General features: G+C 39.9%; 3 protein-coding genes across 5 annotated transcripts in view; 2 read left to right on the top strand and 1 right to left on the bottom strand.

The window, feature by feature from the left end:
* Positions 1-6,627, top strand: part of arfgef3 (ARFGEF family member 3) — a 28,456-nt gene extending 21,829 nt beyond the window's left edge. For 2 of the 3 annotated variants that reach the window (XM_058385802.1, XM_058385801.1), the window contains exons 33-35: positions 902-1,241; positions 1,563-2,384; positions 2,511-6,627. In XM_058385802.1, coding sequence (XP_058241785.1) covers positions 902-1,241; positions 1,563-2,384; positions 2,511-2,702 — 1,354 coding nt within the window. In that variant the 3' untranslated portion in view covers positions 2,703-6,627. Of the gene's footprint in view, positions 1-311; positions 321-901; positions 1,242-1,562; positions 2,385-2,510 lie in introns of all 3 variants that reach the window. The other variant, XM_058385800.1, reaches the window with a different exon arrangement.
* Positions 6,628-9,302: 2,675 nt separating this feature from the next.
* On the bottom strand, positions 9,303-11,988 carry LOC131345887 (cytochrome c oxidase assembly protein COX20, mitochondrial). Its single transcript, XM_058379047.1, has 4 exons — positions 11,828-11,988; positions 11,363-11,477; positions 10,631-10,694; positions 9,303-9,557 (listed from the first exon to the last, which is right to left on the bottom strand). Exons 1-4 carry the CDS (start codon positions 11,858-11,860, stop codon positions 9,431-9,433), a joined length of 339 nt encoding a protein of 112 aa, XP_058235030.1. The 5' UTR covers positions 11,861-11,988; the 3' UTR covers positions 9,303-9,430.
* Positions 11,989-13,934: 1,946 nt separating this feature from the next.
* lhb (luteinizing hormone subunit beta) lies at positions 13,935-15,101 on the top strand. The gene is made up of 3 exons (XM_058379032.1): positions 13,935-14,088; positions 14,253-14,436; positions 14,753-15,101. Exons 2-3 carry the CDS (start codon positions 14,254-14,256, stop codon positions 14,990-14,992), a joined length of 423 nt encoding a protein of 140 aa, XP_058235015.1. The 5' UTR covers positions 13,935-14,088; position 14,253; the 3' UTR covers positions 14,993-15,101.
* The last annotated feature ends 2,654 nt before the right edge of the window (positions 15,102-17,755 follow it).

Here is a 17,755-nt window from a genome sequence, read left to right as displayed (position 1 = left end):
TTGGATTTGGTTTCTCTAAATTGATGTCATTATGTGTATAGTGTGCCATGTGGTGGATTGGCACCTCAGAGCACAGGATATTGGATTCAACATGCAATGAATGAAAGACTTGTAGAGATCACACAAGGACAATAAAAAGTGTAAACAGTGAGACCATAAAATATATACTAGTGTTAAATCTGTGAGTTCTCATGAAAACAGTAAAAGCTGATAAAAATAGAGAGAGCAATATTTGATTTTACAAAGTATTCAGTGATGACATTTCATATTCTGTCTTCCTTGTCTTTTCCCTCATGCTGAACTTGGTGCAGGAAAATTGGGTAAGGGTCTGCATATATTATATGACCTGAATATTTCTTCCAACTTGTTTATCTTTATTGTACATCAGCCCTAAAAGTCACATTTATTTCATTTATTCTGTTTTCCAGTGATAGGAAGTTCACTTTTCACATAATCCTAAGTGAGAGATGACAGTTGCTGCTTTCCCAGTATAACCTCAATATAACAAAACACTGTTTTCTTGAATTAACAAAGATTGAAAATATTAACTTCAGCAATGAGAATTGCTGGAAACATTCTTTTAATGCAATTTTAGTATAGACGATGATATAAGGAAGGAAAAACCATCAACTGGGAAACAGCTTATGCTTTCAGTTTGTAACACTTAAAGGGTTTTATTTTATAAATCCTGTACATATCTAGTGCCCTAAGAATCTCAACAAGTGCTTAAAAAGGGTATTTGCTAAATTTTAAGTTTAAGCACCACTTCTTGTAAACATCACTTACTGTAACTCAGATGTTGTAAAGGTTTCAATATATAAATTGTTGCATTTAGGAATGAAGGCGTGTAGTAATTTGCCGTCCTGAAATGGACCTCTTTTACCTTTTTATTTCTTTAAAGGATTCCATTCAGGACGATTGTGGTGAGCTTGCTGTCCCACCAGGTGCTGCTGCAGAACCTCTACGACATCCTGCTGGAGGAGTTTGTGAAAGGCTCCAGCAGTTCTGAGAGCCAGGATCGATTAACACCTGTCTCGGAGCCCAAAGGGTCTGGTTTTCTACGCTACATCTCCATGCAAAACCTGGCCGTTATCTTGGACCTCCTGCTCGAATCTTACCGCACGGCCCGGGACTTTGACACGCGTCCTGGGCTTAAATATCTACTCATGAAGGTGTCAGGGGTGTGCGGCGCCGCTAACCTGTACCGCCAATCTGCAATGAGCTTCAATATCTACTTCCAGGTACTTTGTGTTGAATACATTTAGTTATGTTTATTTTCATGTCTCATTTCTGCTTTTGGGAATGTGCAGTGGAATACAATGCCACTAGTCAAGCACAGGCTGGGGCCGATTGGACACTAGTAGAAACCACGATTAGGGGTATGGCCAAGGCAGGCATATATTCCAGAACTTACTACTAGGCTATCACTTTTAGGTCTTCAAGAAAGACCCTAATCAGCTTCTCCTCTTGGGTTGTGCAGTGACTGTTCAAGTTCAAACCAAATCAGGGTTTACTATCATTGAATATTATTAATGTTCATTCCTATCTCCTGGTGTTTCCAGGCACTGCTGTGTGCCATGCTGACCAACCAGGAGCAGATCACTGTGGAGCAGGTGAAGAAAATCCTCAGTGAGGAGGAAGAAGAGGAAGAAGAGGAGGGGAGCTCAGATTCGTCACAAGCCTGCTCATCTGAAGATGAGGATATGTTTGAGGAGACGGCGCGAGTGAGCCCACCACGCCGGTGGCGTACACGCCTGCCTGCTTTGAGCACTCAACCTGTCAGTGGTGCAGATTGGGCATGGCTACTCAAACGCATGCACAAACTCTGCATGGACCTCTGCACAAACTACATTCAGATGCACCTAGACCTGGAAAACAGCAGCGATGAGCCACCTCCCACCACCCGTCCTGACAGCATGTTCTTTCTGCCCCTCTTCCCTTCAGAGAGCTCCACCCCATCGACAGGCGGCCATTCAAGCCGTGGGACACCCTTGGAGGACATCCCTCGCCTTCACATGCCCAACACACCCTCCTCAGAGGAGGAGGAGAGGAGGAGGAAGAAGGAGTGGTGGGAGAGTGCCAGCAACAAGCTTTACACCATCGCCACTGACAAGACCATTGCCAAGCTGATGATGGAGTACAAGAAGCGCAAGCAGCAGCAGCAGCAGCAACAGAACCATGGCTCACTGACCAAGAAGGCAGGGGAAAGGATGACACCAGAATCGCCAGGGCCACAGAGACCTCAGCAACTCCTCGATCAGAGGACCATGAGGCATTCTTTTAGCGCCGGACCAGAACTACTGCGTCAGGACAAGAGGCCACGCTCGGGTTCTACCGCCAGCTCGCATAACATCTCTCTCAGAGACTCTGAGGCACAGATACAAGTAGGGGGGATGCATTTTTAATCTCTGAAAATGTCCTGAACCACTGTTATTGTTATTTGTTGTTTTTTTGGAATATAATGGAAGTAATGCACAATAACTATTAAATATTTTTTCTTGTACATGCAGGCATGGACCAACATGGTTCTCACCATCCTGAACCAAATCCAGCTGTTGCCAGATGCCACCTTCGTGGCCCTGCAGCCTGCCATGTTCCCCTGCTTCAGTCAGCTCACGTGTCACGTGACTGACCTCCGTGTGCGGCAAGCGGTGCGAGAGTGGCTGGGACGTGTAGGACGCGTTTATGACATTATCCTGTGAGAAGCTCGCTGCTTTGTTGTCCTTGTGAGCTGACTAATTTCCTTTTCTTCTTGGGATTTGCTAACTGGGATACTAAGGGTTTCTTTTAGCCTTTTCCTGTTGCATTCTGTGCTCTCTGTATTCTGTGAACATACATATCGAAATGCTTTGCAGATCAATTTCATCGAAAATGTTTACCTTGTTTATTTATCACACGGTATTGACTACTCCGATTTGTATTACTTTCGAATCCTATCCGATTATTTATTGTCCGTCACTGAGCTTTAATATTTATTTCCAGTGAATAGGAAACTGTGTTTACTTTATGCACTTTTGTACACTCCTTTAGTAATGTGAGTTTAGTGCCACTGATCCTGGCTTAGGGGCCACACATAAAGTCATGAGGCGTGGAGTCAAAATTCAGTCATAAACTTTACATGTTGCTGCTGTTGCAAAAAAAAAAAAAAAAAAAAAAATCAAATTGAAAACTTCAAGTGTTTGGTCTAATGCTCAAAGTGTTAAGAGCTGCAAAGAACTGACGATAATTTAACAATAATGCAAATTCCTTCAGGGCCGCAAAGTCAACATTACAAAATACTGTACCGCATATTTACATTACTGCTTTTTACAGAGCATCAGAATGATCACTCACATTAGAGGACTCTCTTATATACTGTATATGTTTTAGTTTTGGGACACCCCTCCAAATCATTGAATTCAGGTGTTGTTTTTCAACAACAGGGGTTGGACTCGGCCCCTTAGTTCCAGTGAAAGGAACTCTTAATGCTTCGGCATAGTAAGACATTTTGGACAATTTGATGCTCCCAACTTTGTGGGAACAGTTTGGGGATGACCCCTTCCTGTTCCAACATGACTGCACACCAGTGCACAAAGCAAGGTTTATAAAGACATGGATGAGAGAGTTTGGTGTGGAGGAACTTCACTCGTGCGACATCAGTGCCTGACCTCACAAATGCACTTCTAGTGGAATGGTCAAAAATTCCCATAAACACACTCCTAAACCTTGTGGAAAGCCTTCCCAGAAGAGTTGAAGCTGGTACAGCTGCAAAGGGTTGGCCAACTCTATGTTAAATTCATGTGCATGTAAAGGCAGGCATCCCAGTTTTGGTTTGGCTCACAGTCTCCATTCTAATTCATCCCAAAGGTGTAGAGGTCAGGACTCTGTGCAGGCCAGTCAAGTTCCTCAACACCAAACTCACTCGATCCATGTCTTTATAGACCTTGCTTTGTGCACTGGTGCGCAGTCATGTTGGAATAACAAGGGGTCATCCCACAAAGCTGGGAGCATGAAATTGGCTAAAATGTCACTGGAACTAAGGGGCCAAGCCCAACCCCTGGAAACCAACACCTGAATCCAATGATTTGGAGGGGTGTCCCAAAACTTTTGGCAATATAGTGTATCTTACTCAAAGAATAAAACATAATTTATCCCGGGTTTACACAGAAGTCAGATTTGCCACACTGATCAACCTGATTATCGCAGTCCTGCCTCAAAGCATCAAATCTCCTTCCCTGACTGTTAAGGTTTTTGCTTGAGCATTTTCCTCTATCATTAGTACAAGACACTGCATATACACTTTGTATTTAAATGTATATTCAAACTGTTGAAGCATATATTTGCTTCTTTAATTTCTTTTGGTGTTACTGTAAGTTCAGTGGGCAGTAACCATGAAGCTTTAACTTTGCTGGTTCAGATTATCATCCATTCCTAAACCCTGCTTACGTATTAGTCTCGTAATTTGTGTATAATGATTTTTCATGTGTCCGCATCAAGGGGATGATCTGTTGTGCTCCTCTGCAGTGCTTAAATACTGCTTTCAAAGAAACCAAGACCCTAAAGAAATCGCATGTGCTTTTCAGTTAAATATAATATGCTTTATGGTCAAAAGTATGTGAACACACCCATGTGTATTGCTGGACGTTTGAACAGGATATCTTTAAATGCATTACAATTTCCCTTCACTGGAATTAAGCTCCAGCATGACAAAGCTCCATGAAGACCATCGTTGAAGTACAAGAACTGCACAGAGCTCTGACCTCAACGACTTTGGGATGAATTTGAACGTCGAACCGTGTGCCAGACTTCCTCACCCGACACCAGTCCCTGATCTCACTAATGCTCTTGTAGTTGAAGAAGAGAGGAGTCCCAGAACAGAGGAGCTTTATTATAACAGCAAAACAGAAGAGTGAATCTGGAATGATTGGCATGTGTGGGTTCAGGTGTTCACATATTTTTGGACATATAGCATGTAATGCCCAACTGCAAGAGAACTAATTTTAAACCACCATCAGTTCATCTTAAACAGCGAAAATACAGTGCTTCAGTAAAATGCTTTACCACGGAAGTAAAACTAAGCTGGATTTGAATGTAATAACCGCTAATCACACGTTTCTTTGTGTTTTTATTTCTTTCTTTGTAAAATAACCAAAGACATGCTTTTTGATGCGAAGTGTTTAAAGGTTGTTCTTTGTAGTAGGAGCTTGTAATGTTTCCACTATTCTAAAAGCAGTTAAAGCCTGTAGAATGTATTGTTGAAGGACCTGCACTTTCCCTTTTCTTTTTAACAAAAATCACATTTTCAGCCCCACCATTCAAGAACAATTTGATCCATACTTTTTTTTTTCTTTTTTTTTTTTTAAATAACAGTGTTTTAGTTTTTCAGTTTAGCAGAAAACGGAGCAACAGTTCAGGATATTTTGACGATTTGCACAGACGTAATGACACCAACAGTGTCATGATTGTTGGTAAGTACACTATATTGCCAAAGGTTTTGGGACACCCCTCCAAATCATTGAATTCAGTTGTTGTTTTTTAGGGGTTGGGCTTGGCCCCTTAGTTCCAGTGAAAGGAACATTTGGACAATTTCATGCTCCCAGCTTTGTGGGAACAGTTTGGGGATGACCGCTTCCTGTTCCAACATGACTGCACACCAGTGCACAAGCAAGCTCCATAAAGACATGGATGAGTGAGTTTGGTGTGGAGGAACTTGATTGGCCTGCCCAGAGTCCTGACCTCAACCTGATAGAACACCATTGTGAAGAATTAGAGCGGAGAGTGAACAGGAAGGGGTCATCCCAAAGTTGGGAGCATGAAATTTTCTAAATTGTCTTGGTATGCTGAAGCATTAAGAGTTCCTTTCACTTGAAATAAGGGGCTAAGCCTAACAACACAACACCTGAATTGAATTCTTGAGTCTCATGATTTGGAGTGGTGTCCCAAAACATTTGCCAATATAGTGTGGAATATGATTACACCTTCTTTTTTCTTTTCTTTTTTTTTTAATAAATAGTTTCTTAAAGCTGATTGGTTGAGCTGCATTCAATACAACAATAAAATGGTTACACTACAGCCGCTGTTCTGCGGATAGAATACCCTCTGTTGCTTAGCAACCAAAGCTGTTAACATTGCGTTGTTTATTGCAGATTAATTTTTTTTATTTATTGAACACCAAATTTGATAATATTGTTTGTTAGTTTTATAACAGAATCGAATTAAATGGCACTAAGCCTTCGAAATAAAGCATTAAGTGACACAAGGGTGAGGTACACGCTATTTTGTCGTGTCTGAGAACGCCCTTACCTGTGGAAACGTCACTGTAACACACGTCATAGTTCAGCGTTATTTATATCCTGCTATTACACTAATAAACCGTGGCTCAGTGGCATTCGAGTGCTCGTGTAACTGTAATGCTGCGCTACGTATTCTCCTAATTACGAGGGCTTTCGATGATTTACTAATGGCACAACGTGTTTTATCTTTCTTTCGTAAAGAGTCAAAAAAAGTTGCATTATTTATGATTACTTAATTTATGTGACAACAACAATCAAGACTACTGCGGTATACTGTATGTGCACATGCTAAATATACATTTGCCAATGATGATTTATGTTGTATGTGTCGTGGAATTAAAAAAAAATAACTATGTGGTGATTGTGTTTTTATTTCAACTTTTTTTGTCTCTAGTGCATGCCATGAGGTCAACTGATTTGCACACAGACAGGATTGTCCATCATTTCTAAATAGTTGTTTGAAACCCTGTACGGCTTTTAAAGTCACCCAAAAACTACGTAAAGAGCTCTCCAGCCACGAGAAACAAGAAAACACTTTGAAATGACAAGGAAGTGAGGCACAGCTCAACATTCTGTTCCTACAGTGAAGCATGGTGGTGGCTGCATTAAGCTGCTGTGGTGTGTATTTATCAGAGACCAGCAGGCTTTTCAGGATACAATCAATCAGGACATCAGATAAGGGCAAAGACTTCCATTCCAACATGAAAATAACCCAAATCTGGTCCAGCCAGAGATTTCAAACTCGTTGAATGTCTCCGAGGAGCACAGTGATGCTTTGTAGCAGTGTTCTGATGCACTGAAAAGCCATTTGATGTTCTACATCTTTCTTATCCTACTGTTGATGAGCCTGTCAACAATAAGCTGTTGCCATACGGTAAAGCTCTTATCCAGAGCAACTTATAGAAATGCTTTCTAGTCTCTTTTTCAAAAAATAAAAAAAAACAACCCAAAACCTTATTTTCATGCTAATATTAGTTGTCTTCGTCACAATCTTTTTCTTCATCTATCCCATCCTTGGGGATCAAGGTCAGTGTGCAGGGTCAGCCATGATAAAGCGCCCCTGAAGCAGGGTGGGTTGGGGGCCTTGCTCAAGGCCTCAACAAAGGCATCGTGGTGGTGCTGGGCTTGAAACCCGATCTTCTGATCAACAACCCAGAGCCTTATCCACTACCACCATCTACAAATAGCATTATGCGAAAACCCTATTAAACTCTGCCATTGCCTGGTCCCATGCCCAGGATGTGAAAGAAGGCTTCAGGCTAGCAAACCACTGCCTAAAATACTCTTGCTACAGAAATGCCAACTACCATTTTTAGAAATCCATCAAATCCAGGGCAACACACAGCCTGGACAGAAATGGCTGGAGAAGGTCTGTCAATGTCTTATGCTCCACCAGGATCGAAGAGGATTAAGAAAGTAAGTAAAACCCCCTTAGGAGAACCCACTTTTTATTTTTTTTTAATTAATAAACAGATCAAGTGTGACACAGGCAAGGGGTCCACAGAAATCCCAACCCACCACTACTAAGGTGGTAATTATGTTCTTTTAGCTTTGTTTGACTGGCCACTTTAATTAAATAGGTTTAAACCTAGATTTAAACACCTGAATAAAACAAATAAGCCTATAAATAGGGTTGCAAAATTCCGGGAATTTTCAGGACTGGAAACTTTCCATGGGAATTAACGGGAATATATGGGAATAAACTGGGAATTTGCAAAATTGCAGGTTAGCCTATAACAGGGAATTTAAATGTAGTTGGAAAAAATTTTTTTGCAGCATAATCTTGGGTAAAACAGTCAGACTGAATACAATTTCAGGTGAATTCCACCCCTGTATATTCCTCAATCAATCACATGCACACAGCACTGCAGGGCTATTGAGGCCACACCTCCACATGCACTGTGCAGTTCTCCATGATATACACACTGATCATTTCTTGAATCCTACACACAAAATCATTTCAAAAAATGTGCGTCTTGGTGAGTGGTCATGTAAATTACATAAATATTACTTACATTTCTATTTAAAACCCCTCACACACACACAATCCCCCTCAGTCACTTAAGGGGAGAATTCCTCCCTGTTGTCCAGGATCTGACTAATCACAAGAATAGCGAAGCCACGGTTCTGCATTTGAACCCGAAGATTACAATTTTCAATGGGACTTTTATTTTGGAAGGAAAAGGGTGAGGGATGCTTTCAGTTTACAGCAAACAGAAGGAAATATGTTGTTTTTTTTTTTTTACATTCATTTATGCTTTTGTGTCGTTCAATGAGAGAATAAACTGAAGTTCTACTTAAAAGTGAAATCAAAGTCAAAAATCTCATTCATGCATTAGTCTACTTGCATGTCAGCTTATGACCAAACAAAATGTTTATATTTATGTCTGTATATACACTTTATATAAATGTCCCCTAATTTCTAAATTATTTAAATAAATTCCCGTTAAGTTTCCAACTTGGAATATTTCCAAAATTCCTAAGATGAAGTTCCCATGGAAATTTTCCAGAGATTTTCCACCCCTTTGTGTCCCTACCTGTAAATAATGTCAACTTGGACCAAATTTATTCGTTAGTGGAATAAAAAAACGCATAGAAACACCTCTACTGCTCCTAGAAATAGCCAGAATATTGTACATATTTGCATAACAATAAAATTAAGTTTGTGCACACATCTCAGTGCATCAGTATACTACAAGGCTGACCGCTTTGTACAGTGTCATGGTACCAAAACATACTGAAGATCCAAGGAGAAGTGATCCAAAATAATCACATCCGCTATCCAGGTAAAAAAAAAAAAAAAAAATCTTCCTGACAACAGTGTGAATGTCGCGAGGTCATGCTGTCGAGCGCTAATGCTGTATACTGGATAAAAGACCTGCTTTTGACATGGAGCTGGTGCAGAAATCTGTGACTAGAGCTCACTGTTGGCACGGCTGACGTGCCTTGACAACGTGTAAGGTGAAGCATGAGAAACGCGTTGAGCTGACAAAGTTAAAACCTTGACAGAATAATTCACAGAGCCATTCATTGTGTTTGACTTATTATATTTTTCACATTAGTCAAATATTGACTTGAACATAAAAACAGACGTGCAACTGAAGAAACCCTTTAGCTGATAGTGAATGTAAAAAGTCATAGGAGTAAATATCGGGACTTCACTGATCTTTTGCTTGTCGGGTAGGATCACGACTCGTCCCCTCATAAATAACTTTGTTCTTAATTCCCTCCTGAATAATCCTCTGCTGTACCCGCAGTCTTGCATTGTCATACCGACAGTAGAACCTAAAACAAATAAGACAATATATATATACACAGATCAGGCATAACATTATGAGCAGTGACAGGTGAAGTGAATAACGCTGATCATCTCCTCATCATGGCACCTGTTAGTGGGTGGGATATATTAGGCAGCAAATCAACATTTTGTCCTCAAAGTTGATGTGTTAGAAGCAGGAAAAATGGGCAAGCGTAAGGATTTGAGCGAGTTTGACAAGGGCCAAGATGACTGGATCAGAGCATCTCCAAAACTGCAGCTCTTGTGGGGTGTCCCTGGTCTGCAGTGGTCAGTATCTACCAAAAGTATCCTCTAAGTCCATCTTGGTGCCAGATACCACAGCACACTTTCATGGATCTAGTAGAGCCCATGTCTTGATGGGCTGTTTTGGCAGCAAAAGGGGGACCAACACAATATTCGGCAGGTGGTCATAATGTTATGCCTGATCCATGTAAGGCATCAGTGGAGTTATTTGGTATTAAACAAAGGGGGAAATTTTGCTTTACTAAAAGCTGGCTTTAATTCATGAAAAAAAAAAGCTTTCGACTGGTTTAGATTAGCTAATCAGTGTTTACTGAAGCTTAATTATTAATTTTGGGTATTTTATGAAGTTAGTATTCTCAATAGAAATATGTGCTTAGTATGGAACAAATACAGCTGACAAATTATTAAGTTAGCCAGGAAATTATTATATAAAACATTTTTCTAATTTGTCTAAATTTTTCTAATTCTCATTTGTCTCGCCACCACAATTTGTCCCTTGTCAAACTCTCTCAAATCCTTGCGCTTGTCCATTTTTCCTGCTTCTAACATCAACTTTGAGGATAAAATGTTCAAAATCCCACCCACTAACAGGTGCCATGATGAGGAGATTATCAGTGTTATTCACTTCACCTGTCAGTGCTCATAATGTTACGGCTGGTCGGTGTATACAGTAGACGGCAAAACAAAAATCACATGTTGTAAAGAATATTTTGCCATAATCCATTTCTTTGGTGTACTGGATTGAGTGCAATATATGCATTTATATTCATACAAGAAGGGCATAATACACGTCGCTTCTCTATGAAGGATTACATACCATGAAGCCAGTGTTGTGAGCATGAACCCAGCCATGCCAGCATGGAACGAGCGCTTCACTCTGCCTGATGGAGGAAGGAGACCAAAACACTTCCATTAAAAAAAATTAATTTAGAAAAAGAGCTCAATCCTAAAAAACCTGGTGCTATTCTAAGATCATTATAAACATCAGGACAAGAATGAACATGTCAAACTAGATGTGTTCTCTGTCACTGTTGCTATCTTGTTTATAATCCATGAATATATTTCACTTGTGCAAATCTTATTTGTAAAAGTGCACGCGTCATAGTTCGACCTTGTTTTGTTGTAGCTGTGTATGTGTGTTTTTTTGTCAGTCTGTCTTTGCATAGCACTTCTAATGAGAGACTCTGCCACACATATACGTATACATGTTACAGAAATCAGGATGGTTTTGACTGAGATCCTTAATAAAAAATGGAAAAACTTTCCATTTCCATTCCATTCTGTCTTTAACGACATTAAAGAACCCGATTCTTACTGGACTTAGTCCTCTTCAGTTAACACAAGATAGTGGACTTAACTATAGAAATGACCATTGTAGGAGAGTAAAAGAGCAAATCTAGGTGCAAGCGGATTGTTCACTATGAGCGTATTGTGAATGAAACTGTCTTAACATCTTAACAGTTACATGCTTAGATTGTATTCCTAATGAACTAAAGAAGGAAAACCGTCAGTGAATGGAGTAGATGATGATGGCAACTGTAAGACTTACTAGTTGCCAAAAAGTGCACTAATCCTGCAACGGCTGATCCTCCTGCACCATGAAGAATAGCTTCTCTTGCACAAGGAGTTTTCCCAACATCCAGGATCCCTAAAAGTTTTACCCCCTGTGGAGAAAAAAACAGTCCTATAAACAATCAGAGACTGGGCCAGGACCAAAAAGGAAAGGCTGTTCAGGCTCACAGGGCTGGAGATTCACCAATAAACGTTTTGACAATTTAGAAATAAATTTAACAATTTATTGTTAAATATAAAGTGTATCTGTCCCTAACACATGCTTGTGTAAAGTAATTTCTATAGTCTTTACAAACAAACAATTGTATACATTCGCTTTACTAACAGATCCAGCATCAGCATTGCTCCAGGTAGTTAGCAGCCATGCTAACTCCATTGCTGGAATATAATATTTATCTACCCATTTCAGCTTATTAGCACAAAACTGAAGCAAAACACTAACCTGATTGTTACTGCCAGGCTCCTGATCTGCCATTCTTACACTAATGATATGATTTTATAAGCATTTTACTGAGAACATCCTGGACTCCTTTATTTTATAACAACGTGAATGACATTGGCAGCCAACTACAATATTGTGATCCGTCAGTGAATGTTCCTGACGGGAACAGAGACTGAAATCGTTAGTTCCGGTCTTCTCGCGACGTCTCGTCTTACTTTTCTTAAATGAATGAATGAATGAATAATAATAATAATAATAATAATAATAATAATAATAATAAAAGTGCTGTCTTTGAAAATTAACAAACGTATATGAACGAATAACAATCTTATATGTTATATAACATACACCAATCGGGCATAACATTATGACCATCTGCCTAACATTGTGTTGGTCCCCCTTTTGCTGCCAGCCCTGACCTGTCGAGGCATGGACTCCAGTAGATCCCTGAAGGTGTGCCTGTGGTATCTGGCACCAAGATGTTAGCAGCATATCCTTTAAGTCCTGTAAGGTGCAACTTATAGGACTTAAAGGATACTTATAGAACCTAAAGTCCCTGACCCATCATGCACTGTGTATTCTGACACCTTTCTATCAGAACCAGCATTAACTTCTTCAGCAATTTGAGCAACAGTAGCTCGTCTGTTAGATCAGATCACATGGGCCAGCCTTCGCTCCCCACGTACATCACCTGGCCTTGGCCGCCCATGACCCTGTCGCCGGTTCACCACTGTTCCTTCCTTGGACCACTTTTGATAGATACTGACCACTGCAGACCGGGAACACCCCACAAGAGCTGCAGTTTTGGAGATGCTCTGATCCAGTGGTCTAGCCATCACAATTTGGCCCTTTGTCAAACTCGCGCAAATCCTTACTCTTGTCCATTTTTCCTGCTTCTAACACATCAACTTTGAGGACAAAATATTCGCTTGCTGCCTAATATATCCCACCCACTAACAGGTGCCATGATGAGGAGATCATCAGTGTTATTCACTTCCCCTCTCACTGCTCATGATGTTATGCCTGATCAATGTATATCATTTTCAGTTAGAGAAAATCATATTCTCTCAGAAATAAAAGTAACATGCTCTATATTTAGTAGTCGTAGACGTAACATCAAGGTGTTTGGGTTCTTATATTGTATGTCGTGTTCCTTTAATTAACTTAATGTTACATTATGTTACATTACCAGTCTGGAGAAGTCTTGAACGCTTCAAACCTGAGACAGCTGGGGCAGTTTGCTCACAAGGATTGGGCCAAAATATCTGTGGACAGGTGCAGAAGTCTTAACGAGTGTTACAGAAATCACTTGATTGCAGTGATTGCCTCAAAACAAAATATTAATTTAAGGGTACCATGATTTTTGTCCAGGCCAGTTCATTTGTTTGTTTTTTTAATTGCTTCTGTTAAACCACAATTCAAAATGTCTGATTTTCATTAGTCAATTTTCAGTAAATTTGAAGTTATTCCAGTGACCATTGTGGGTTTTTCTTTTTTTAATGGAAGGGCACCAACAATTTTGTCCATATATGCTGTAGCATTACTATTTTGTGCCCTTGTGCACCAAGCAAGCTCCATGAAGACATGGTTTGCCAGCTCTGGAGTGGAAGAACTTGATTGTCCTATGGACCCTGACCTCTGTCCCTCTGAAAACCTTCAGGTAATACTGGAACAAAGACTGCACCCCAGATCTCCTGGGGTAGTGGGTATTATAAAAGGAAATCTGAAATGGGATGTTAGCACATATGATTGTAATATATGGCCAGATTTCCACAAACATTTGACCATATAGTGATCTTTAAGGTCCAATTATGCATAATATATTTGTGTTTCCAGGTGAAAGATACAAATCTTTCCTTTGAGAACTCAAGCTGGTCAGTATCCTTGATGGAGTATCCTTGATGGTATCACTCCAGCAACAAGAAAAAGTATCTTCATTTCTGAAAATGCAGCATGACGATCTCAGTACTTGTGTTCATGGACCTTACCATTAACTGAACTCAGCCCCAAAGGAAAGAAAACTATCCAAATAGGAAGCTCATTAATCCTTTTGGCTGGAGCAACGGGCAAGATGAACTGCAGGATTCTAATGTCATGGTGTACCCTTGAAAAAGTAGCCGCGATTGTGTCAGAGCACTTAGCTGTAATTTATTTGAGATTAGTGTGATAAGGCCAGGGTTCGATTCTGCGCACTATATAAACGTGTTAAACTCTTACAGGGACAGACGGCAGCCTGCTGAGCGATCACTGCAAACTCTTAAGTAAGAATAGTAGTGTGATAGAGTGTGATTTAATTCAATGTATAAATATTATACAGAAAAGTACATAAAGTTGCTGAAGTGTAGTCTGAACTCGTGATCATTTGCACTTGCTGATTAACTTGGTGGTTAATTGCATTTTATTGTTTTTTGATGTTTTATTACAGGATGCCAGTGCCAGCTTTCTCTTTTCTTCTCCTATATTTCTTGATCAACGTCTTCTCTCCTGCTCAAAGCTACCTTCTGACCCACTGTGAACCTGTTAATGAGACGGTTTCTGTAGAGAAAGATGGCTGCCCCAAATGCCTTGTGTTTCAAACCTCCATCTGCAGTGGACACTGCTTCACCAAGGTGAATATAGCGTCTTCTTTTTTTCAATCACATTTTATTACACAAGTTGCATGGATAGTACTGTGGGGATGTGGTAGCTTAGTGCTTAAGGTGTTGAACTACCGATTGGAAGGTTGTGAGTTTGAATCCCAGGTCCACCAAGCTGGGCCCCTGATCAAAACCCTTAAGATAAATTGTAAGTTGCTCTGGATAAGGGTGTCTAAATGTATATCAATTTATAGTTAGATAGTTTTTTATGCAAAATTGTAAATATTTACAGCATTTGATAGCAGATATCATTTGAGAACGAAAAAAAATTTCCAAATGTTTTCTACAGGAACCCGTGTACAAGAGCCCATTCTCTTCCATCTATCAGCATGTCTGCACCTACAGAGATGTCCGCTATGAAACGGTTCGCCTGCCGGATTGTCACCCAGGGGTCGATCCCCATGTCACGTATCCTGTCGCTTTAAGCTGCGAGTGCAGCCTGTGCACCATGGACACCTCGGACTGTACCATCGAGAGCCTGAAGCCAGATTTCTGTATGACCCAGAAAGAGTTTATCCTGGATTACTGAACCTCTGCTAAAGTGTATGCAGAATGAATCATTTACTCTAAGAATGATCAGATTCAGACCTTGTTGTAAGAACTGCTTGCAAAATACAACACACAAAATGACTTAAGAATTGTTTGGCTAAGAATTTTCTTTTCTTGTGTGAACGGGTGTGAGTGTGTGTGTGAGTGTTGGATTTGTTGGGGCGTCCTCTTCCTTGTTCCCTAAGTCTCCTTTGATAGACTCCAGGTTATGTCTAGAATAAGTGCCGCAGAACGATAAATGCATGAACAGGTTAACATTTACAATCAAATGTACACATGAAAGTAAAAGATAGTGACCTAATACAACAGAAATCGTACTGTGCTCTCATTTTAATCCCATGACCTGCAATCTTTAATCTAATTTACATCAATCCTGCATGCTAGTATGACGGTGAAAGAAATCCTTTGAAAAGTTTTGTCATTATGCGTTATTAAACCAACAAAACTAGAAATTTGATTATCTTTTAGAACTATAAAAATCACGGTTAATACACAAGAAATGCACATTTAAACACTTGTACAGCTAATGAGCAGTCAAATATCAGTTTTTGATTCAACTTCGATTTATCGTCTGTTTCATCCTAGCAACATAGCAGAAATTTTTATCATATTTATTCATTTATTTATTTATTTTTTGCTGATTTCCTGACCAGCTTGAGTCCCCTATGAAGAAATAAAAGAGACAGGAACATGACAGACCTTTTCCAAGGCTGTGATATGGAAGCTGAAACTGCACAGAAAAATAAAAATATATGGTATATCAGGTATCCGAACAGGGTGTTCATATTAAAGTTGTTGGTAAGTGTATGTTTAAATAATCCAAGACAAATAAGAGAATCCGTCCTCTCAGTTACATAAAGTGATGAGTTTACAGAGAAATATCACAAGAAGGATGAGCAAAAGTAAATAATATTAAATGTGAAATTTGGTACATAAAATAGCATGTCCAATTGAACCATTCTCAAATATTTCCTAAAGCTCAATAATTAAAAAATATATTAGAAATTATTGAAAAATATATTACAAATATAGTCTTTTGTTTCTCTTGATGTTAACGATCCTTCAATATCCTTAAAAAACAAAACAACAACAACAACTATCAAGTGCCTCTTTTTTGTATTTTGCAGGTCACCATTCTCTGTGGCTTGACACATTTCTAATTTTTTCTTTTGTTTGCTTTATTTGTTAACAAAATATAGCTTGTAACATGAATCAGCACAGCCACTACATTACCTACCACTAAACCTGCCACTTAACCAACACTAGACCTAATACTTGACCTACGATTACACACTTAAAGTATATGGCATGTTTACCTTCAAGGCATTTGGCAGAAACCCTTATCCAGTGCAACTTGTAGGTTCCGAAACACATGCCCATGCTAGTTCACTATCTCAGGGACTTAGAGTGGCTTCAGGCTAAAACCCTGCTGGTGAGGTTAGTACTGCTGTTTTGCTGCCACCACTTAACCTGCTGTAAGTGATGTGCCTTTGGCTAAGACACGTATGTGTCTCAACACCACAAGATGGCAGAAGAGTCTAACAAGGTGCAATAGGGACGAAATCTTCCTGGCCTGGAGAATATAAACCCAGCCAGTTTTATTTACCTCTTCAAAGATGCCTGAATAATCATACCAGTTATTACAGCTTTAGGAAAAAAAAGAAGAACAAACCCTTATTAGCATACGGCTCCATCAGATAGATTCAGTGAGTTCACATATACACCGATCAGCCATAACATTATGAGCAGTGACAGGTGAAGTGAATAACGCTGATCATCTCCTCATCATGGCACCTGTTAGTGGGTGGGATATATTAGACAGCAAGTGAACATTTTGTCCTCAAAGTTGATGTGTTAGAAGCAGGAAAAATGGGCAAGCGTAAGGATTTGAGCGAGTTTGACCAAAAGGGCCAAATTGTGATGGCTAGATGACTGGATCAGGGCATCTCCAAAACTGCAGCTCTTGTGGGGTGTTCCCGGTCTGCAGTGGTCAGTATCTATCAAAAGTGGTCCAAGGAAGGAACGGTGGTGAATCAGAGACAGGGTCATGGGCGGCCAAGGCTTAATGATGCATGTGGGGAGCAAAGGGTGGTCCATGTGATCTTATCCAACAGACGATCTACTGTTGCTTAAACTGCTGAAGAAGTTAATGCTGGTTCTGATAGAAAGGTATCAGAATGCACAGTGGATAACAAAGGGGGACAAACACAATATCAGGCAGGTGGTCATATTGTTATGGCTGGTTGGTGTATATTGGTCACACTGCAGTTAAGTTCGTCTACACAAGTAAATGAGTTCCGTTTTAAATCTTGTACCTTATGAGAAATTGCCATGAAATGTAGCCGTCAATACAAACATGGAAGAAAGATAATCATTTTTATTAGTGGATCAACTTCTCCTGATAAAGTTGTTTTGGAATACAGCTTACACATTCATTCAAACAGAGGTGTCCAGTCTTTTCCGCAAAAGGTCAGTGTGGGTTCATTTTTTTCTTTTCTAACCTGCTTCACTGAAATGAAAACCTACTCCTTTACCAACCCTTTGTAGATAAGATTAGATATCCCTGAGCTAAATTTTGTAGCTGATTTTTGGGAATCAATGCCTTCTCAATTCACATCAACACTACAGAATCTGGAGTTTAAAGGATTTCAGTGTGACAGGAGTCTATCACTAAGTCTCCATCACCACTGGTTGTCATTGTTGCTTGGTCATCCTACAATTGTGGCATTTGATAGCTGTGCAT

Source organism: Hemibagrus wyckioides, linkage group LG03 (assembly GCF_019097595.1).
Source record: "Hemibagrus wyckioides isolate EC202008001 linkage group LG03, SWU_Hwy_1.0, whole genome shotgun sequence".
Taxonomy (NCBI): Eukaryota; Metazoa; Chordata; class Actinopteri; order Siluriformes; family Bagridae; genus Hemibagrus; species Hemibagrus wyckioides.
Note: the sequence above shows the minus strand (reverse complement) of the source record. Positions and strands in the feature narration are given on the sequence as shown.